General features: G+C 41.7%; 1 protein-coding gene across 4 annotated transcripts; it reads right to left on the reverse strand.

Annotated features, from left to right (window-relative positions):
• Nucleotides 1-14,752: 14,752 nt before the first annotated feature.
• Nucleotides 14,753-22,157, reverse strand: LOC139575682 (serine-rich adhesin for platelets-like). Of its 4 annotated transcripts, none has more exons than XM_071401084.1 (9): nucleotides 22,052-22,157; nucleotides 20,224-20,319; nucleotides 20,006-20,072; nucleotides 19,642-19,795; nucleotides 19,321-19,357; nucleotides 18,897-19,207; nucleotides 15,454-18,454; nucleotides 15,186-15,267; nucleotides 14,753-14,991 (listed from the first exon to the last, which is right to left on the reverse strand). In XM_071401084.1, exons 2-9 carry the CDS (start codon nucleotides 20,266-20,268, stop codon nucleotides 14,873-14,875), a joined length of 3,816 nt encoding a protein of 1,271 aa, XP_071257185.1. In that variant the 5' UTR covers nucleotides 20,269-20,319; nucleotides 22,052-22,157; the 3' UTR covers nucleotides 14,753-14,872. The 4 variants fall into 4 exon arrangements, with proteins under 4 accessions (XP_071257185.1, XP_071257107.1, XP_071257033.1 ...); XM_071401006.1 differs by lacking the exon at nucleotides 22,052-22,157 and adding an exon at nucleotides 20,981-21,151; XM_071400932.1 differs by lacking the exon at nucleotides 22,052-22,157 and adding an exon at nucleotides 20,523-20,870.
• Nucleotides 22,158-22,575: the final 418 nt, after the last annotated feature.

The raw sequence follows: 22,575 nt of genomic DNA on the forward strand, positions 1-22,575 counted from the left end.
CCAGCCAGCCAGATAGACAAATGGCAGAAAAAAGACGGACATCAGAGTATTTTTCAGTACACCAAAACGCAAAGTAAGAACCCTAGTAGCCTAATATCTCAAAGACTAGTTGATAAAATGTTCATAAGAAAGAAGTGAAATGCTAATGGAAATGTTTCACAATGATGTCATTAGGCAGAGCAGGCAACAGATGGCACACAGACAGCAGAGTTGGGGACAGATATGCAGGGACAGACTGGCAGAGACAGGGAGTCTCAGGTAAGTTTGTTGAGTCTGTGTTTGGCAACATTATGAAAGGTTCTCAATTTTTTTTAGTTGTAAAATAGGGACATAATTGGAAAATGCCATGGATACCCCCACTCTCAACTTAAACTGGTGACTGAACTAAGATTTGTTTAAGGCAATGGTATTGCTGTTGTGATTAATTGTGTAGTTTTGGGTACCGGTAGTTACGAGTACGGCAAACACCTTATTTCTTTTCTAGGAGACAGACTGTGAGTCATTGAGGGTGGTGAAAGGGAAAGAGCCAGGGAGAGAGACTTCAGAGAACAATGTCACAGCCACGGCAGGACCAGGTGTCACCCTTGTTGCCAGCAGCACCAGTATAGGGGACAGTGGCACAGCATTGTCCAGTTACCTCAGTGATGGCACAAAACTATATCAGCAGCACCCACAATTTATAGAACCGCAAACTCTTGCCAACAGAGTGCTGACGTTTCAAGAGAGATGGTTTCGCGATTTCGCGACAGCAGCAGGACGCAAGGTATTGCTTGATGAAAATTGTTAGTTCGGTGCGGCATGTAGTAAGACAGGGACAAGCCTTTAGAGGCCACACGGATGACAGTGGGAATTTATACCGGCTTTTGAAACTTAGGGCAGAAGAGGATGATTCCATTTTACTGAAGTGGTTATTAACAGAGCTTACCACAATGTACAAAGGCCCCAAAGCACAGAATGAAATTCTGAACATCATGGCCAATACAGTCATTCGAGCCATTGCAGCTGAGATTAGGTCTCTTCCGATTTGTACAATTTTCAGTAATTGTTGATGGTACTCAAGATGTCTCTGGTGCCGAACAGGAGAGTGTCTGTCTGCGTAATGTTGACCATGACCTTGTCCCTCACAAGGAGTTTATTGGGCTGTACAGGGTGTCGGAGACAACAGGCGAGGGCATTACGAAAGTGGCTACTGATGTGTTGTTGAGGCTCAATTTGCCCATGTCTGGCTTACGTGGGCAGAGTTACGATGGTGCCTCAAACATGGCAGGAAAATACACAGGTGCACAGGCAATTGTGAGGAGGCAGCAGCCATTAGCCCTCTATGTACATTGTGGAGCACACAGTAAATCTGATTACACAGGCTGGCTGCTCAGCCCCCCCACTGATCCGGGATTCCCTTTCTTGGGTCCATCAGTTAGGTGTCCTCTATGGCCAGTCAGGAAAGTTTAAGAGCATGTTTGAATCAATTGTCACGTCCAAAGATACAAATCTGACCACCCTGAAACCCATATGTCCAACAAGGTGGACTGTGCTGAATACTGCTATTAGAGCTGTGCTAGGGCAGTATGAGCGGGTACTAAGCAACCTAGAGGAGATGGCAAAATCTGCATCCAAGACAGCTTCAACTGCCAGTGGCTTATTCGAGCACTTCAGCAAAGGCAAGACTGTGTTGGGCCTCACACTTGCCTCTGCTGTTCTTGGAGAGCTTGAATGTCTAAACATTTCACTGCAGAAGAAAACTCAGACTGTCTCTGGTATGCAGGCTGCAGTCGAGTGTGTGCGGTCATCTCTTAGGGGAAGAGAAATGACGAAAGCTACCGTTGACTGTATGAGAAAGCAACAACATTGATTGACTCTATTGAATCCATTGAGACGCACTCAAGACTATTTGCTGGCAAAGCAGTGGATCACTATAGGGCAGAATAGTAGTTTTTAGTTTTTAGTACATGACTACACTTACTAATTATTTATTTAATGTTATTTTATTTAAAATGGCATACTTTGTGTGACATACTTGTCCATAGCTGCTGTTTGAAGAGTTGAGCCAATGACTGAAGGATATTTTGTTTGATTTATTTGGGTTATTCATTGAAGTAGTTATTTTGCTTTTAGAACTGTACTTATTTGTATCTTTTTGTTCTTGTAAAACTATTGTAGTAGACTCAGGCCAGTGGAGACCAACTTTGTGATTGTTCTCAATGGAGATTATTTTAGACGAGATCACACCATGTTCATTGTATTTACGAAAACTGCACCCATACAGTGTACAGTACCATTGCCACCTACTGGCCTTTCTTGGTATTGCTTGTTGTAAGTACAAATACCTGCATACATACTGGACTGATAAGGAACACTGCTATAACTATTATTATTAGTAGTATTATAATGATTTAAACATTTGAACAAGTTGGGACAACCCTTCAGTTAACTACTGTACCTATCAATTATCCAGTAGTAGTGATTATGGTTCCTCAATATACATTTAACATATTACAACGTAGGCTATGTGTTACAGCACTACTTTTGGTGTCCCCCTCAGGAATTGCTCTTGAGAAAATGTAATGTAATTGTCCCCTCCAAAGTTGATATCAGATTTTCGCCCCTGGTATAAAGTATTTGGCAACAAGAATTTAAAAAAAATAACAATCATTTCAGTGGTTTTGTTATCATTGCAATAGTAACATATAATATATTTTATGTTAAAAATATAGGCAGTGTTCATAATGGTAAATAAGTACTTTGCAAGGTTTTCACAAAATTCTGACACAAATTTACATTCAAAGAACAAGTGAGACAGATTCTCACCTTTAGCCACAAATTTGGAAATCATAGAATTACATGGATATATCTTATGTAAAATTTTGAAGTGCACTTCCTTAACTTTGTTTGGTATACAGTATTTGTAAGGCCTTAACCATGCATTTTTCCAGACAATGTCAGGAATAAGCATGTTCCAGAAAAACTTTCCTCTCGGTGTAAGTTGGTTTTGTGAATGAAGAATTTGTCTTATATATTTATTACAACAAGATTTCTCAAGTAAGCCCACGCCTTCCAATCTGAGTTCTGGATAAACTTTGTGATCATTCCCAAAATTAAGGTGACTTTTCATAAGTGTAGTTAGACCACTGGGAACAGCTTTGAATACAGAAATAAACTCTCTGAAAGGTATTGGAAACTCTTTCAATGTTATAAATTGTTCATATGTGAGAATATTACCCTTGTTGTCGAAAATATCAAGAACAAAGTCAATATTCCTCTCATGCCAGCTGGGGTAGAACAATGACTTATTCCTTACAGTTATGTCTGAATTATTCCACAAAAGAGCTTTATGAGGGAAAAATTGTGCAGGAAACATATTTTCCAGGCCAGTAAAGCTTGTTGGTGAAACCTAGCCAATTTAGCAGGTAATCTTTCAGGAATATAATTACATTTCAGTAAAAAGTGAAGACCTCCCAATTTATTAAACACATTATTTGGAATGAAATACCATATTGAATCAGTATCGAGCAAAACATTTTCAACCAGTTTATATTGAAAGTGTTATTTATGTCAACAAAATCCAACACTTCTAGACTGCTTTCAGCTCTTTTGTTAGAAAGGACATATTTTTTTAGTTTGTGAGACTTATTTTTCCAGATGAAGTCAAGAAAGGTCTTATTGATCTCTTTACAAGTAGCTGGATTTACACATAACGATAATGAGGGGTACACAAAACGAGACAGTCCCTCTTGCTTGGACAGAAGTACTCTCCCAAGTATAGAAAGATCTTGTCACGAATCCCGCCGAAGATAGTGCCTCTTCCTGTTCGGGCGGCGCTCGGCGGTCGTCGTCGCCGGCCTACTAGCTGCCACCGATCCCCTTTTCTGTTTCATTTGGTTGTGTCTGATTTGTTGCACCTGTTTCGTGTTTAGGTTTGGTTGTGGGCTATTTCAACCCAGTTGGCCCGCCGGCTTTTGTGCGGGCTTGTTTTTCTGTTTGTGGTGTTCGTTCATTCTTGTGGTGTCTGTTCCTGCTCAGTTTCGTCCTGTTTGTTGGACTGGGACTTTACGCGCCCTTGTGTGTGTGGCGTGACCGTCTCTCTGGTTATTTGGAATGTTAAAAATCCACGTCTTTTGGAACTACCCTGCTCTCTGCGCCTGACTCCTTCACTCACCACTTTTGAAGTCCTGACAGATCTCTTTGTAGCCAATTATTACATATATTTTTAGTTCCTTAATTTTAGGAGAGAAATTCAAATGTTGTCTGACTAAGTGGTTTTTTGACAGATGTATTCCTAAATATTTTACACAGTCCTTTACAGGAATATTTTCAATTTCTTTATAATCAGAGTCAAATAAACATAAGATTTCACATTTAGAAACATTCAGCATTAATCCTGATGCAATAGAAAATGCAGTTATAGCATTAAGGGCATGTGCGACCTGGTCTTTGACTCTTAAGGAAAGAGTAGTATCATCAGCCAGTTGGGAAATTTTGATTTCTTTGTTAAAAATGGTTAAGCCATACAAATTTGCATCATTCAGAATATCTAGAGATAGAAGTTCCACAACCAAAATAAATAAAAATGGCGAAATTGGGCATCCCTGTCGTACACTTCTGTTGATACTAAATCTTTTGGAAGTATTAAGGTTTAGTAGCACAGAACTATTTATATCTTTGTAAAACATGCAAATTACTTTAATAAAATGTTCACCAAATCCAAAAAGTTTAAGAGACCTAAAGAGAAATTAATGTTCAATTGTGTCAAAGGCTTTATAGAAGTCCAGAAATAGGACAATCAATCAATCAATCAATCAATCAATTTTATTTTATATAGCCCTTCGTACATCAGCTAATATCTCGAAGTGCTGTACAGACACCCAGCCTAAAACCCCAAACAGCTAGTAATGCAGGTGTAGAAGCACGACAACCGCATCTGAGTCAATTGCATCTGAATAATCTATAAGGTCCAAGACTAAACGAATGTTAGAGTTTATAAATCCCTTCATCCCTTCAGGCCCTTCATAAATCCTCTTTGAGTCTAATTTATAATGGTATCTATTCCTTTCTTTAATCTTTTGGCATAAACCAGAGCAATCAATTTGTAATCAACATTTAATAAAGTAATTGGTCTCCAATTATCAATGAGAGAAGGGTCTTTATCAGGCTTCGGAATCAATGAAATAAGGCCCTGTTTCATAGTGGAGACCATTTCCCCATTTTTAATGCAATCTTGAAACATATTGAAAATCGGGTCTTCTAGCAACTCCCAAAACTGTCTATAGAATTCAACTGACAGGCCATCAGGGCCAGGTGATTTCCCTTTTTTCATTGAATTCAGAGCCTCTCTAATTTCACCAATTGACACAGGTGAATCGCAAACTGAGTGGAAATCATCCTCAATTACCGGGACACAATTCTGAATGTGGCAAATGTAACTTTCACAACCATCTTCCTGAAATTGAGAGCTGTAAAGGTTTTCATAAAAGGAATTGACAAATGATGATATTGTAATGGGATCTTTGCATAAAACATTGTTAATTTTGAGTGCAGTTATAGATTTTCTTTTTCTAGTTTCTCTTTTCAAGTGCAAAAAAGTAACTAGTGTTTCTATCCCCCTCTTCAATCCATTTTGCTCTTGACCTTACAAAGGCGCCCTTTGCCAGATCCGTGTAAGTCTGTTCTAATTCTAGTTGTAAAGACCTGAACACAGACTCCTCTTCTTCAGATAGATTATCTTTCTTTAGAAAACTGTCAAGCTTGCTCATCATCATCATGCAGATTTAGAAGCACGGTGGCTATGAAAAACTCCCTAGAAAAGCCGGAACCTAGGAAGAAACCTAGAGAGGAACCAGGCTCTGAGGGGTGGCTAGTCCTCTTCTGGCTGTGCCGGTGGAGATTATAAGCGTACATGGCCATTAAGGCCAGATTGTTCTTCAAGTACTGTAGTTCAAAGTTCTTCATAGATGACCAGCAGGGTCAAAAATAATGTGGTTATAGAGGGTGCAACAGGTCAGCACCTCAGGAGTAAATGTCAGTTGGCTTTTCATAGCTGAACATTCAGAGGTCGAGACAGCAGGTGTGGTAGAGAGAGAGAGGGAGAGAGAGTTTGAGTTTTTATAAAACCTTTATTTTATACTCAAGTGTTAACATAAATAATGACACACTGCCTTTTCAGAAATGAAACAACAAATGTAATTCCTAAACAAAAATAATTACATAACATATACATTCAACTTATTTCATCAGCAAAAAATAATTTCCCCTCCTCTACAAAACAAAGCGCTCCTTCGTATGCCCACTTCTCCTCAAACAATATGAGATCTTTTACAGCTGAGAAGAACTCAAAATCTACTTTTATTCTTGCTTTCATTAATCCTTTAAAAACACATCTTACATCCTGCCCATATCCCGTTTCTATCTTATGTTTCCTACTCAGAAAAATTGACATCTTAGCTTGTCCCAAAATAAAATTTAACATTTGACATTTTCTTTTCTGTTGCTTACTATATCGAAACCCCAAAATAAAAACAGTGTTATTGAAAAACTCCCCTACAGCTTTAAACAAAGATTCCAGCATTTCCAATAGAGGTTTTATCCTCTCACACTCCATAAAACAGTGAAAAATGGTTTCTCTTATATTACAAAAAGGACATCCATCTCTAACATCTGAGTTAATAACAGATACAAAAGCATTAACTGCAATGATACCATGTAAAACCCTCCATTGCATATCACCAGTACCCTTTTGTAACGGTGGCTTGTACAGTGCTCTCCATTCTGGCTTTACCTTGTCATCAATGCCCAATTTTACCCTCCATGGAGTGTCTTTTCTATTTTTCAATTTATCTTTATTCAACACCTTGACACACCCCCTATACAAGTCCTTCCCATTCACCTCATCCAAACCCACCTCCTCCAACCCTCTCAAATCCAGCAATAACGCCTTTCTTTCTGACTCTGGGATATTTGGTGTAATCCCTAGTCTTGGAAATGAGACGTCTTCATCTTGTACCTTCTTCTTGTGGCTACTAAGCATACCCCACTCTTCCGCTGACAGAGCCTTCCTGCAGCTCCCCAGCATTTGTCCGACAATCCTTTCCGACCTCATCCCCAAATGTTCAGCCACCCGTCTTCCATCCATTAAGGCGGGCCCAGCCATGGCCATTAACTGTTTTAAGGTAATGATTTTGCCCTTCACCAGAATCTTAGAGAAATGTGGAACAGCTGCAGTTGTACAATCCAGTCTTGCCCCATACACCAGAGGTTCCTCCAACAGCCAATGCACTGACTCCGCTGAAGTTCGTCTGGACACCTTCATTATGCTCCACACTCTGAGAAGGCCTCTGTAAAACGGAGGTACTCCCTCCCTAGAAATCTGGCTACTATCAACCAGAAATAAAGCCTTCTTTAAACCTAATCCTCCAACCCTCTGTAATACAAGACCTGCCACCCCTCTCCACACCACATTTTCCGGTCCATAAAGCAACCTTTGAATAAACTGAAACCGGAAAGCAGCAGCCCTACTAGCAAGATGTACAAGACCTTGTCCCCCCTCCTCTTTTGACAAATACAAAACACTTTGTGGAACCCAGTGATATTTATCCCAAAAGAAATCCACAATAATTGCCTGTATCTTAGCCAGAAGGCCAGATGGTGGTTCTAAAACTGACAACCGATGCCACAGTGCAGAGGCAATCACATTGTTAACTATAATAGTGCGCCCCCTATATGACATACGAGATAGTAACCAACGCCATCTCCTCATCCTCCCTTCCACCATTTCAACCACCCCACTCCAATTTTTTTCCATAGTCCCCTCATCTCCTAGGTACACTCCAAGATACTTAAAACCTCCCTTACACCATTCTAGCCCCCCTGGCAAAGCCATGATCCCTCCAGACCATTCTCCAATCTGTAAAGCACAACTCTTTTCCCAATTTACCTTTGCAGAGGATATTCCCCTAAAACGATCAACCATTAGACTCAAACTATCCACCTCCGCTTGATTTTTCACTAACACAACTACATCATCAGCATAGGCTGAAAGACGAATAGGAGGAATATCCTCTGAAAGATACACCCCTGCAATGCGACTTCTAATGCTATTTAGTAGTGGCTCTATAGCAATGGCATATAACATTCCGGACAAAGAACATCCCTGCCTAATACCTCTACACACTTTAAAAGGAGCACTCAAACCACCGTTAACTTTCAATACACTTTCAATGTCACCATATATCACCTTTATCATGGCAATAAAACCAGAGCTGAACCCAAACGCCTCAAGCGTGTGCCATAAATATTGATGTTCAACTCGGTCAAATGCCTTTTCCTGATCAATTGAAATTAGACCAGCTTCCAACCCAATAGCCCTAGAGACGTCCAAAAAATCACGAATCAGAGAAATGTTATCCCCTATCTGCCTGCCAGGAACACAGTAGGACTGGTCCGTATGTATGATTTGCCCCATCACCTCCCTCAGCCTGTTGGACAAAGCTTTTGACAATATCTTATAATCAGTGCACAATAAAGCCACCGGCCTCCAGTTCTTCACCTCCCTAGGGTCACCCTTTTTTGGCAGTAGGGTGAGGACAGCCCTTCTGCAGCTTATTGGTAGTAACCCTCCGATTAAACTATCATTAACTACTGCTAGCCAATCCTCTCCCAACATAGCCCAAAAATACTTAAAAAAGTCAACGGGAAGCGCATCAATGCCTGGTGCCCTTCCATTTTCCATGCCTTTTAATGCAGTGTATAAATCCTGCAAAGACAATGGTTGCTCAAGCTCAACCTGAGCTTCTGCAGCCACCTTTGGGAGCCCATCAAAGAACTGTTGTGTCACTGTTTTATCCTCTTTGTACTCACACTTGTAGAGCTCAGCATAGAACTCTACTGCCCTCTTTCTAATTTCACTAGGGCTAGTGAGCTCTTGTCCAACAGCTGATTTGAGACAATGAATAATTTTTCTTTGTCCATTATTTTTCTCTAAACCAAAGAAAAATTTGGATGAGGCATCCATTTCAGATATTCCCTGAAACTTACTTCTCACCAATGCCCCCTGTGCTCTGATACCCAGCAGGTCTGCCAATGCAGCTTTTCTCCTCTTGAGGGCCTGAGTATGGCCTCGATCTCCTGTGGTCTCAACCAACGTCATGAGTTCCACTATTTCAAACTCTAGGGCTTTCATTGATCTGGTGATATCCTTGGTGACATTCCTCGTGTATTGATTACAGAATTGTTGAATCTGGATTTTCCCTACATCCCACCACTGTTGAAGGGATACAAAACTGTTCTTTTGTGACCTCCACCTCTCCCAGAAAAAACTGAAACATTTCCTGAAGTGAGCATCACTCAATAAAGTTATATTAAAATGCCAGTATGCGCTTTTGGGTTTTACATCGTTAACTTTTACTGCCTCAGAAACCCGGATCCGGGATCACCCCCCCCCCCCCCCACTGACTAGCATAGCTAGCATAGCGTCACAAGTAAATTGTAGCATCTAAATATCATTAAATCACAAGTCCAAGACACCAGATGAAAGATACACTTCTTGTGAATCTAGCCACCATTTCTGATTTTTAAAATGTTTTACAGGGAAGACACAATATGTAAATCTATTAGCTAACCACGTTAGCAAAAGACACAATTTTTTTTACTACACTATTTTTCCACTCCATCACTAGCTATCACCAATTCGACCAAATAAAGAAATAAATAGCCACTAACCAAGAAAAAACCTCATCAGATGACAGTCTGATAACATATTTATTGTATAGCATAGGTTTTGTTAGAAAAATTTGCATATTTCAGGTATAAATCATAGTTTGCCATTGCAGCCACCATCACAAATCTCCCCAAAGCGACTAGAATTACTACAGAGAGCAACGTGTATTACCAATTTACTCATCATAAAACATTTCATAAAAATAGACAAAGCATAGCAATGGAAAGACACAGATCTTGTGAATTCAGACAATATTTCAGATTTTCTAAGCGTTTTACAGCGAAAACACAATAAATCGTTATATTAGCATACCACATGTGCAAACGTTACCCCAGCATGAATTCAAGGCAACGTGAGCGATAACGTTATGATCGCCAAAATATATAAATTTTTTCACTAACCTTCTCAGAATTCTTCCGATGACACTCCTGTAACATCATATTACAACATACATATAGAGTTTGTTCGAAAATGTGCATATTTAGCCACAAAAAAACGTGGTTATACAATGAGAGTAGTAGCAAAACTGGCCTGAAAATGTCGGGCGCCATCTTTGAGAGTGATCTAGTCTAATCCATAACTAATCATAAACTTGACTAAAAAATACAGGGTTGACAGGAATCGAAAGACAAATTAGTTCTTAATGCAATCGCTGAATTACATTTCTAAAATTATCCTTACTGTGCAATACCGGGTCCGCCAAACGAAGCTACACAAAACAAAATGGCGATATATGCGTTTAACATTTTTCAACAGAACAGCGATTTATCATCATAAATAGTGCTTACTTTGAGCTGTTCTTCCATCAGCATCTTGGGCAATGTATCCTTTCTCCGGTCTAATCGTCTTTTGGTCGAAAGATGTCCTCTTGTCCCGTCGAAATTGCCACTAACGTTCGGTATGTACAGGAAACGTGCCCAGCTCATGGAAGGAAGTCACAAATAAATGCCTCAAAATCGCACTAAACGGATATAAATTGCTATAAAACGGTTTAAATTAACTACCTTATGATGTTTTTAACACCTATAACTAGTAAAAACATGACCGGGGATATATTACTGGCTAAACCAAGGCTTGGAAAGAGGCCAGTCCCCATGTCCATTGTGCGTCGAGCGCAGGGTCCGAAAGAAAGCTCCTTCCGGTCTTTTGTGTTTTATACAGGCCCTGATTGCGCAATCGACTCCATTCAAATTGTCACCACTTACTGACATCTAGAGGAAGGCGTAGGCAGTGTTTGTATCCTCATAGCATTCACAGGGACATTAAAACTGACCTGGGACCAGAGGCCAAGATTTCTGAAATCTCACTCCCTGTCAGGAAAAGTGCTGTAGAATGGGTTCTGTTCCACTCAGAGACATAATTCCAACGGTTATAGAAACTAGAGAGTGTTTTCTATCCAATAATAACAATAATATGCATATTGTACGAGCAAGAATTGATAACGAGGCAGTTTAATTTGGAGAGGCAAAAAAATAAGAACTGCTAACAGCACCCCCTATTGACAAAAGGTTTTAATGAACACCACCTCTGTTATTAAACAATGATCAGAAAATCCCACTGGGGTTATCACACTTGATTTACAGACCTGAAATTGATGCTCAAAACAATAAAACCTATCTAACCTGGCCATAGAGATGATGTTCTCTCTCACATGCGCCCAGGTGTACTGCCTTGTTCCTCCATGTTGACTCCGCCAAATATCACACAGTTCATGTGTTACAATGAGGCGTTTTAAAAAAAGTCCTTGAGGCTATATGAGGTTCTTGGTGATTTCTATCTAAATCGCTGACTGTGCAGTTAAAATCCCCAGCAATAAATAAATAATCTAATTTCTCAATGGTATTTGATAATGTCTCTAAAAAACATACCCTCTCAACTGTCACCACTGGGGCATATACATTTATCAGACACATAGTGATGTTTTCATACCTTGCTCTAACTTTTAATAACCTCCCCTCAACTACTTCTTCAACCTCATAAGAGAAAGGCAAAAACCCTTTTGAGAACAAGATAGCCACACCCCCACTTTTTGAGTTTTTATGACTACACACCACTGTCCCCCCCCACTCCTGTTGCCACATAACTTCATTTTCCAAATTACTATGCGTTTCTTGTAGAAAATTTATGTCACTTCCCTTTCCCCTAATTAACACATACACCATAGCTCTTTTTCTACCATCTCTTGCCCCATTTACGTTTAAAGAAGAAATCTTAAAACTGCTATACAGAGGAAGATACAGCCACCACATCTCTTTACAGAGTTAAAACTCTTTCAGAGTTAAAACTCTTTCATTTTCTTTAGAATTTACATCACTTATCACTCTCGTGACCACTTTCTTGAGTCTAGCAATTTCAGGGCTTTTTAAACCTCCCCCTGTAATTTTTGACATCAGAAACTTTGCTGATTCAATAAACAATTCACTTTCAGGGAAAAAATCAGTTACATTGTAATCCTGCATATATTTCTTCCCTTTTGTCAACTTCAGAAATTGACGTATCTTCTCAATCCCATACCTCCCTTCCACCCCATTTATCTCGCTATATTGTTGTGACGCGTCAGATGACTCACTCTCGCTATCCTCCCCAGAAGAAAACTCCACCATCTCTACAACTTGTTCATCTTCAACTGATTTATCAATCTCTACCTTTCTCTTAGAATTAGACCCTTCACCACCCCTTAAATTCTTCCTTTTACTCCTCGGTATTTTGAAAACATCTGCTTCCTTTTCCGTTATTTCAATCTCCTCTTGACCTCCAATTTCATTTTCCAGCACCACCTCAGCGACGGCAGTCGCAATCTCACCGACTGTTTCCCCTCCCTCTTTGTTCTGATCTACCACAATTGCCCCCGTATCCACAATGCCTTCCTCTCCTACTTTTCCAACCACATCTGCCCACCTTCTCCCTTCCCCTGCACCCTTAGCATGTTCATCCCTTCGCGGTGGTGCGTTAGTTGCACCAGCACTAGCGCTACTACCGGGCTCAGCGCGCTCATTCTCGGGACAACTACGCACCAAATGCCCCTCTCTTCCACAGCCAAAGCATTTCATTGATTCAGTAGAAGCGTAGAATACATAATCAAATCCATCAATCTTAAAACTGAACGCTAAATTCAGTTCATCTCCGTCCTTTTTTAATATCATATGCACTTGTCTCCTATGAGACACGACATGTTTCAGCAACGGAGATTTGCATCCAAAAATAACTTTCTTTATTGTAGATACGATTTGACCATGGCGAGATAACTCTCGCTCCAACACTTCATCTCTAACAAATGGTGGCACGTTAGACAATATAACTTTCTTCGCCGGATTCATAAGCGGGAATAGCGGCGTCTGTGTCTCCCGCAACACAACCCCCCTCTCAACTATTTTATTCACCTTTTCAATGGAATCTAAGAATATCACTACAGCGCTATTCATCCTTGAGGCTGATTTGATGCTATCATACCCAATGATAGCACCCACAGCCAAGCTACATTCTTCCACTGAACACCCGGCCGCAGCAGGAATCTTTACTCCATGCCTCCGACTAAGTTTTTCAAACTCCACACTTCCGCGATTGGCCATTGCAACCAGCCCCACCCACTGGTTGTGCCCTCGCGAAAACCCAACCTCAACAATCCCACCACCCCTATACGTGCTTAGTGATAGTTAGACAAGATACCCTTAAAACAACTAACTAATCAATATATATATATATACATACCAAAACCCAATAGAGTGAAAATAAATTCCATTCGCTCTCACAATCACTCCTGCTTGACGACTCACTCCCAGCATGCACTCCGACGAGAGAGAGAGAGAGAGAGAGGGAGAGAGAGAAAGAGGTGGGGGAGAGGGAGAGAGAGCGAAGATCGAAACAGCAGGTCCGTGACAAGGTATCACGTCCGGAGAACACACATGCCTCTTCATGTGATACATGATGTTTGGCTGTGCTGTGTGAAGTGTTATCTTATGGGTTTGGTGATTGTTCTGTGTGAAGCCGTATTCTGCATTGCATCATGGAATGTGATGTGAAATCCCTGGGCCTATGGCTGTTGAAGCTACTCCACTGCACTGCTGCTGTGAGCAGGAGTGGGAGAGAAGCCATGCTTTTATTAGACTCTTGTTCTGTCACTCATTCTCCTGCCTCTCCATCTCAAAGGCTGCCAAATATTTTAAAGAGTGGTTAAAGATGTGGCTGTGTGCACACACACTCAGACTCCAACTCTATTTATAGGTTTGTCTTATTCCAGAATACACCCATAATTGTGATTCACACAGTATGGTTCTATGTTTTCCACTCTGTGATTAAAAGTAGTTCTCAGAATAGAGCATTTTTGAATTGACCAAAGCCCTTCTCCCCCGATTGCTCAGTTTGGCCAGGCGGCCAGCTCTAGGAAGTGTCTTGGTGGTTCCAAACTTCTTCCGTTTAAGAATGATGGAGGCCACTGTGTTCTTGGGGACCTTCAATATTGCAGAAATGTTTTGGTACCCTTCACCAGATCTGTGCCTTGACACAATCATGTCTCTACGGACAATTCCTTCGACCTCATGGCTTGATTTTTGCTCTGACATACACTGTCAACTGCTGGACCTTATATATTCAACATACAGATAACATCTCAGAGGGTTGATCTAGCTGCAGATAGCTAATTCTCCTCTATGTGTTTTCCCCTTGCTGCTAATAAGCTCTTATCAATCTAACTAAATGAATAGAGAACATCTGGTTATCTGACGGTCTATGCAGCAACTATTGTATTAGAGACAAGCTCTGGTTATTATATTTTACGAGACAAGTCAGTTAAGAACAAATTCTTATTTACAATGACAGCAGGTTAACTGCCTTGTTCAGGGGCAGAATGACAGATTTTTACCTTGTCAGCTCAGGGATTTGATCTAGCAACCTTTCGGTTACTGGCCCAACGCTCTAACCACAAGGCTACTTGCCACCCCAAGTCCCGCCAACTCAAAAACTGCACAATAAATGTGTAACCAAGGGGGAACTAGCACATTTCTCTGAGAAAAGCTGCTCAGTGCTACCAATCATCCAAAACACTTGAAACTCTTGTAAAATAATTTGCATTTATTTGATCAAATAGACTTTGAAAGGGTAAACATGCAGAAATTCCTCTTGTCAAAAGTCTTGCTGTTCCAAAAGTAGTTGTTCATGCAGCGTAACAGGTTACAGGTTCTTCTTGGTGAAGCACCTGAATGGCTTCATCATTGCTGAAAAGACCCTGACAATCAAGGATTGTTTTTTGATAGGCTGAGACATGGAGAGAGAAACCTCTCCAACTGGAGCTAGAAACACAAGGGAAATGGATGGGGTAAGAGAGAAAGAGAAATTGAGCGAGAGAGAGAGAAGAGAGAGAGAGAAATACAGTATAATAACGTTGAAAAATAACAGTGCTATGAGTTTGGTAGGCATACTCTATGTTTCTAACACACACCTAAACAAAACTACAAGCTATAGCAGAGCTCTAAAACATCCTTACCTATGCAATGTCCATCAGTAGAGGGAATCTCAGTCTGTTCCTGGACTGAATGGCAGTCCTTTTTGTTTCCTCTCTTGGAACGCTAACAGAGAAAGGTAAAGAAAATGGTACAGAGAATAAATAAATAAATGGAACACTTCTGAATCCAAGGCAACAATTTAGTGATGAATAAAACATATTTATCACATGTATTTGTCTTATCATAGCCACATCAATAACATCAGCACCTAACTGGAACAAAAAAAACTATGCTAACTCCCTGCTATACCTTGAAGTTGATCCTGAGTTTGGTCATTGAAAAGCAAAGGAAGCTCCTTCTTGCTTTCTGCTCAGCCCCCCTCTCTGTCTCAGCCTGGTCTGATGGGTTTGTTGCAGCAGAAGCTGGTCTTGATGCCTCCTTGCATCCCTGTACCAGCTGCTGGGTCAAAGACTTTACCAGGACTCTGTCAAATGCAGGGTCCTGGGAGGAAATAGCTGCTTGCAGGGTGTTATAAGAGCCAAACTCCTCCATGAGGTTTTTATGTACACCTCTGAACACCCTGTGGATGTGCAGGTTCTGGGAATATGCCTGTGTCCTGGAGAATCTGGATGCAGCACAGAACTCAGACAGGACTTGTCTGATGAGTTGCTGAGATGTTTCTGTCATGTCTGCTGCCTGTTGGGAGGGTCCATCTAGGGCTGAGGGTCTGATCTTCGATAGCAACCGTATCACCAGTATGGTGACCAAACACATGACATCATCTTTGCTGGAGTCCATCAAGTACTGCAGTAGGAATGCAGTGGCACTGCTGATGTCCGGGGTGATTAAGAGCTCCCTCAGATGGCCAGAGCTGCTGGGGATGCACACCTCCTTCTCTTCAATGTCAATCCCATCTCCCTTTGGTACCAAAGAGGTTCCCTTGCTGGTGAAAGACGGAGTGGATGATCGAAAAGAGGCTTTAGCACTCGGTGGTCGGCTGCTGTCAGTCATTGGACTGTTACGATGCAGGGGTTCATCTGTGTGTGCCATCATCTTTGTCTTTGTGTCACTTGTAGAAATCTCTGGCATTTTAGAGTCCCTGATGTCGATGCAGGAGCTCCTGACTATGGGGCAGGTCAGATCAAAAGGCACTTCGTCAGGGATGGGAGTGCCAGGGAGGTTGATCTCTAACTCACACTCTGACCTAGAACCCTTTGAAGAGCTGGACAAGGAACTACGACCCTTTAAAGAAGTGGACAAAAATGAACAGGTTCTAGGGATGTCTTGGCAGACTTCTTCACTGTCATCCTCACTTTTCTCAACCTCCTTCAGCATAGTTCCTACCATATCGTTGATCTGAAGGAGCTCCCTGGAATCCTTCATTCGCCCTAAGTTTGAGATTTCACTCTGGATAGCAACCAGGATTTCCCCAAGGGTCTCTTTGGAAGAAGCATTTTCTGTCCTTTCGGATCCGGATGGCTTCAGCCCTGTGAAGAAATCCTTAAGTGTGTTCTTCATACTGACGCAGATGGTCTTAGCTGTTGACCAAAGCTTCTCCTCTGATATTTTAACACTCAATTCAGTATCATCCAGTTGGGAGCCCCCGTGGGAGTACTGCAAAACTTTCCCACTTCTTTCCAGTAGCACAGTGCCAGTGGACTCATTTTTCTGGAAAATAGTCGCCATTCCTTTGACAAAGGTTTCCACTAATCCAGAGGCTGTATTTTGAGAGGACATGGAGGCAATCTCTGATGGCGAGCTAGATGATAAGCCAGCCTGCGGACTTTTCTGAAGACCAGTATGACTGATCTGTGTGATAAAGGAATGACTGGATCTCATCAGCACTTTACTCACTGCCTCTTCTGCCTGAGTCTGAAAGTCATTGCTAGCGAGCTTCTTAATGCTCTGAATCAGACGAGTAGAGGACTGTGTGATTCTGACACTCTCTTCTGAGCTCAGTTGAGAACATTGAGTACTCACACTCAAGTCTTCATTGGGTGAGGGTGACTGGGAAATAGTATAGTCATCAAGCTCTGATAGGACACCATCAACAATCCAACAAGCCTCTAGGGACTCATCAGATGAACTGACAACGTCCAAGGATTTACTCTCCACTTTTGATAACTCTGACTTGTAGATGGAAAAAACACTGCTAAGAACTTCTTGAGTACTGGTATCCAGATTGGAGAGACAGAGAGCTGATATTGGTTGGCTCTCACTATGAACTCTACTAAGTTTGGTGCTGGGTAACTGGACCTCAACAGTTGAAACAGTTGCCTTTTCCAGGGTGTCTGAAGACTCCTGAAGAGAAGCGTCCTTAGCCACACCTTCTTCTCGAGCGGATAGAGTTAAAAGGTCCCTCAGCTTTGCTCGTATAAGGCCGTAGAGTGTGCGGGCTGGAGAGAAGGTTATCTTCTGTGAAGACCCTATTTTGTGGTCATTTACAGGAACTGGCCAATCAACTGCTTCACATGTGCCTTCAAATGATGCTATCGTCTCCATGCCTCCCACAAATGCCTTAACAATCACTGTGGCAGTGGAGGTTACAGATGTCAGGGCTGTAGAGCTGGTATTCAGGGGTGCTTCAGTAAGGCTAGGAGCAGCACTAGAAGGCCTAGAGGAAGGAGCCATGCCAGAAGAGCTGCTGACTTTCCTTGTAAGGATGGTGCTCACCGCCTTGAGGGCTTTAGACTGAAAGTCGGGGCTAGAGAGGGTCTGAAGCTTTCTGGCCACCACACTGGTAGAGGATCCAGTCTCTTTGAGAAAGTGAGTGGTTCCTTCTTTCCCAGATGGACACTCAACATCAAGGTCACATTGAAGATTGGTCAGAAATTTAGACCCCAAGATTGTCATCTTCTTGGCCAGATCCAAGAGGATGTTGAAGTCCTGTGCCATTTTGTCCATTGTGCCGACAATGGCATCCAGCACATCATCGGTCACAGGGTCCATGAGGGGCTCGATAAACCCTACCCACTCTGGCTCAGACGTTTTGCTCTGTAGCTCGGCCAGGATCTGCACCGAGGCTACCCGAATGACCTCCTTGCCTGCTGCTATGTCCTGACTGTCCATAGGGGGGCAATTCCCCGAGCTGGCCTGAATGGCCACTGAGAGGCCAGAGTTAAGCTGGTGTACTACCTCCCCCACGATAGCACAGCTCAACTCGGAGGAGCTGGAGGAGGTGGGGTTGGAGTGACCCTCAACCAGGGATATCAGGAGGCTCTCTTCCGTTACCCCAAAAAGAGCCTTCAGAGGCTCCTCCATGAGGGGAGCCTCTCTAGTTGCAGGCAAGCTCTGCAATGAGGTCTGGGACCTTGAAGATAAACACACAATCACCACTTATGCCATGCAAATGTGACCAACTGGTATCTTATCTGGGTCATTAGTGAGCCTGAAAACCAAATTAGAGCAATGATGGTTTACTTCTCATACCATCGTAGTTCTAGAAGCCTAAAGCCAACTGACACAATTTTTTGCCTGATTTTTATGTTTATACGACATCAGAATATGACTAATTCTGAAAGGCATGTACCTGATCTATTTATTCATAGATTACTTACCCAGTTACCCAGATTAATCTTACCCAGATTATGGCTTACCCAGTTACAAATTACTTTCACCTGGACCCACCCCCTCAGGGGCAACATTTCTGACCAGAACTTAAAACTACAAGGTATGAATTCCAAGTTAATAATTTATGATAAGTATGGGTCAGGTCTTGAAATTATTAAGTTCAAATATTGCTGTGAACATACCTCTTAGGCGACCAGCATGATGATGAGGTTCTGCGAGTGGATTTTTGGCGGAACCCTGCACTGCCATTCCTCCTCCTCTCCTTAGTCCAGTAGTTCATCTCACTGATCAGCAGCCTTTTCTCTCTCTCATCCAGACTGCCTAAGGAATCCTCAGACCCTGTCAGAGAGCACTGGGATTCTGGGGAGGTTGCCCCACTCCTCAGGTTCACCCCCATGATACGAGCTAGCGCTGGTAGGAGAATGCGGAGGGCTGTCTGGGTCACGACCTTAACAATCTTCAGACACAGCATGGAGAGCTGCTCGAATGTCAGCTATGACCAACAAACAGAGTAATGTTTTTGCCAATCAACCAATTCCATGACACCATTCCCTATATATATATAGTGCACAACTTTTGACCAGAACCTTATGTGGAGAGACTTACGTTATTTTTCATGCCATGCTGAATCACTCTCCATTGGCTAGAGAAAAGAAAAGAAAGGAAACATATTTTAGCTGCACACTGGTGTTGAGTTAGTGGAGTCACTAGATAGCCATGTTAGGGATAATAAAAGTGTATTTAATTAAGCTATTAGCAAGTACATGAGTCATTTTGTTCTTGATTTACAGCAAGAGTTAGGGGTGTGGTTACAGTGATGTTAGGGTTAGGTGTAGTGTTTAAAATCCCATTTGTGGTTAGAAGGTGCACTATGACTACAAATTCAGATAAGTTGTATGTGAGGTTGGAAAAAGACATGGAACTTGCTCATCAGTTAGACTCCTCAGGAAAGAGAGGAGGATTGGGGCACAGCATGTCCCAATCTTGAGAGAAGGCATTAGAGTCCTCTGAGCCTCCTTCTCCAGCTGCTCAATGATAGATCCCCTTTCCCGGAAACCACACCCGGGTGTCTGAGAAGACTCTGGGAAACCGCAAAGAGAAATCTAAAGTTGAATCTGAACTTTATTCCTAATTTCCTTCACCTTTAGTGATTTGATTGCACTGGACAGGTAAAAGCACATCTCTCTGCGGGCCTCCACTATATTGCTTTCACCTATATAGATACTATCTTCTCAGATCAGTGCTGATGAATTTGAACACAACCTGCACCCAACATTAAGTAATCTCGGACCTGCACCAATGCTGCTGTCCTCCTCCACGGAAGTCTTCTTGGCACGGCCACTGGACTTACGTTTAGCCTACATGACAACAGATTATAGGTCTCATAGCAGATCTAAGGTCAGTGTAGTGTCTCCTAATGCTTTAAGGTTAGGATTTAGTGATAGTAAACTAATCCTAGATCTGTGCCTAAGTAGGCAGAGGATGTGTAAAGGACAGCATATTTCTTACCTTGCCTCCTGTCCTGTTCTTGTTGGTCTCTGTTTCATCCTTCATATTCTCCACAACTTTATTTTGGTCATCCGGGTGATCCTCACATTTCACGTTCTGGTGGATAAATGAGAGGTCAATATCAGTCCTAGGTTGTGACTTTATGAAACAAATGATTCTCTCCTATTTCAAACAAAACGGCAATAGTGGTCAGATTTCAGTCCATGGATCAAACCAGTGACACCTATTGCTGTGGTAGTGACCTACTATATTGTTAGTAATTTCTCCTCTAAACTCAAAATAGGCTAAATGAACCATACCTTGCTGTCGTCTGACATGATGTGTAGCTTATTGTTGTAGGCTGTTTAGAGGTAATACTAATACTTCCTTTGAAAAAACGCCAGTGAACCATCGGCAGACAACTGAAGTGAATATGAACGTCCTTGAATTATGCCAAAGCATTGTTTAATACTCGATTCCGATTGGCTGAAGCCAGGGCATTCTTCAAAGATGTCATACACACATGATGTCACAATTAGGCCTAAGTCTAATGTCTATATGAATTGTCAATGTCATTAGAAAACAGATCATAGCTTGTCAAAGTTCTGCCAAACGAAAATATTTGTAAGTGCACGTTGTTGCATTTAATTTCTGGTTTATCAAGCATCCTCATTCATCGCCATGCACAAACACGTAACTCGCTGCAATCCATTAGCTATAATTCTGAGGTTGCAAAGCTGCAAAACTAGGACATGCAATAAATTATAACAACTTGCACAATAATTTAAAATCAATGACGTTCTAGGGGGCTTTAACTATTTCAGCACTATTGTCCGCTGCATAGTGCTGACACGTTTCTAGGCGTCAGGGGACCGTGCCATGGTGCTGAAATGTTTCGAGTCTGGGCAGCACCTGAGACCGCGGCATGGTGCTGAAATGGAGCAGGGCTCAGTTCTATGGGTATCTCATGCATAGGCGGAAATCCCAGGGGGGACAGGGGACACACGACCCCCCATCCTGGGAAAAATATGATTTGTCCCCCCCAATATATCACTGTTAACATAGCTATGTAATTTCAATAATATTAATAATAGGCAATGAAAGCACTTATGCTGATTATAGACACTTAATAGCGCGTTATTAAATTTCAAAAGATTGCGACCCCCGCCCTTTTCCTCACAATGGTTTGATCCACTGCCAGTTCCTCAGCTTGCAAGGTAAAAGATAGTTCGTATCTACTGTGTGAAAGGCACTCAATGCACGTAACTGACGTGAGGTTTATCTAGTCAATCGGCCAAAGCAATGTTTTTTTTATGTTGGCAGGGTTCACACACACACACTAGCTGAATTTGCAGAGCTAGCACGCAAACTAAAGTAAACATTAACCATCATGCTAGCTAGTACCTATTCCATTTATGTGGCGTCGTCAAAGATGGAATCTTTGCTATCGTCAGTTTATTCCAAGATCAGCATGCAGCTGGAGTACTTCAAAGTCCCTGCGATAAGGTTAGCGATAAACAAGTCCAAACTGAACAGAACTACACTCTCTTCTACCATTGTCTTAAATATATTTAATGGTCTCGTTGCAAAAGCTAAATTGTCGCTAGTGAACTTTTTTATTTTTATTTTATTTCACCTTTATTTAACCAGGTAGCAAAGATTATAGCAAACACCACAGAAACGGAATTGGTGCTCACTAGCTTTGCAAATTCAGCTATTGTTGGAAGCCAGCCAATATGAAACAAACTATATTAAAATGACAAAAGGTTGCAGCATATGTTGTGTAAATGGTGAACTCATACAGCTGTCAACTCTTGTCACTGCAATCCGTTAAACATTTGCTAGTTACCTTTTAGATCGAAGCACATATAGAATGATAGAAGATAAGATGATAGAAGCCCATCTCCTACTGTAAATAACCTACACACTGTGTGTGTGTGTGTAGCCAGCCAGCCAGGTAGAAAAATGGCAGATCAGAGTATTTTTCAGTACACCAAAACGCAAAGTAAGAACCCTAGTAGCCTAATATCTCAAAGACTAGTTGATAAAATGTTCATAAGAAAGAAATGAAATGCTAATGGAAATGTTTCACAATGATGTCATTAGGCAGAGCAGGCAACAGATGGCACACAGACAGCAGAGTTGGGGACAGATATACAGGGACAGACTGGCAGAGACCGGGAGTCTCAGGTAAGTTTGTTGAGTCTGTGTTTGGCAACATTATGAAAGGTTCTCAATTTTTTTTAGTTGTAAAATAGGGACATAATTGGAAAATGCCATGGATACCCCCACTCTCAACTTAAACTGGTGACTGAACTAAGATTTGTTTAAGGCAATGGTATTGCTGTTGTGATTAAATGGATACCCCCACTC

Source organism: Salvelinus alpinus, chromosome 1 (assembly GCF_045679555.1).
Source record: "Salvelinus alpinus chromosome 1, SLU_Salpinus.1, whole genome shotgun sequence".
NCBI classification, from domain to species: domain Eukaryota; kingdom Metazoa; phylum Chordata; class Actinopteri; order Salmoniformes; family Salmonidae; genus Salvelinus; species Salvelinus alpinus.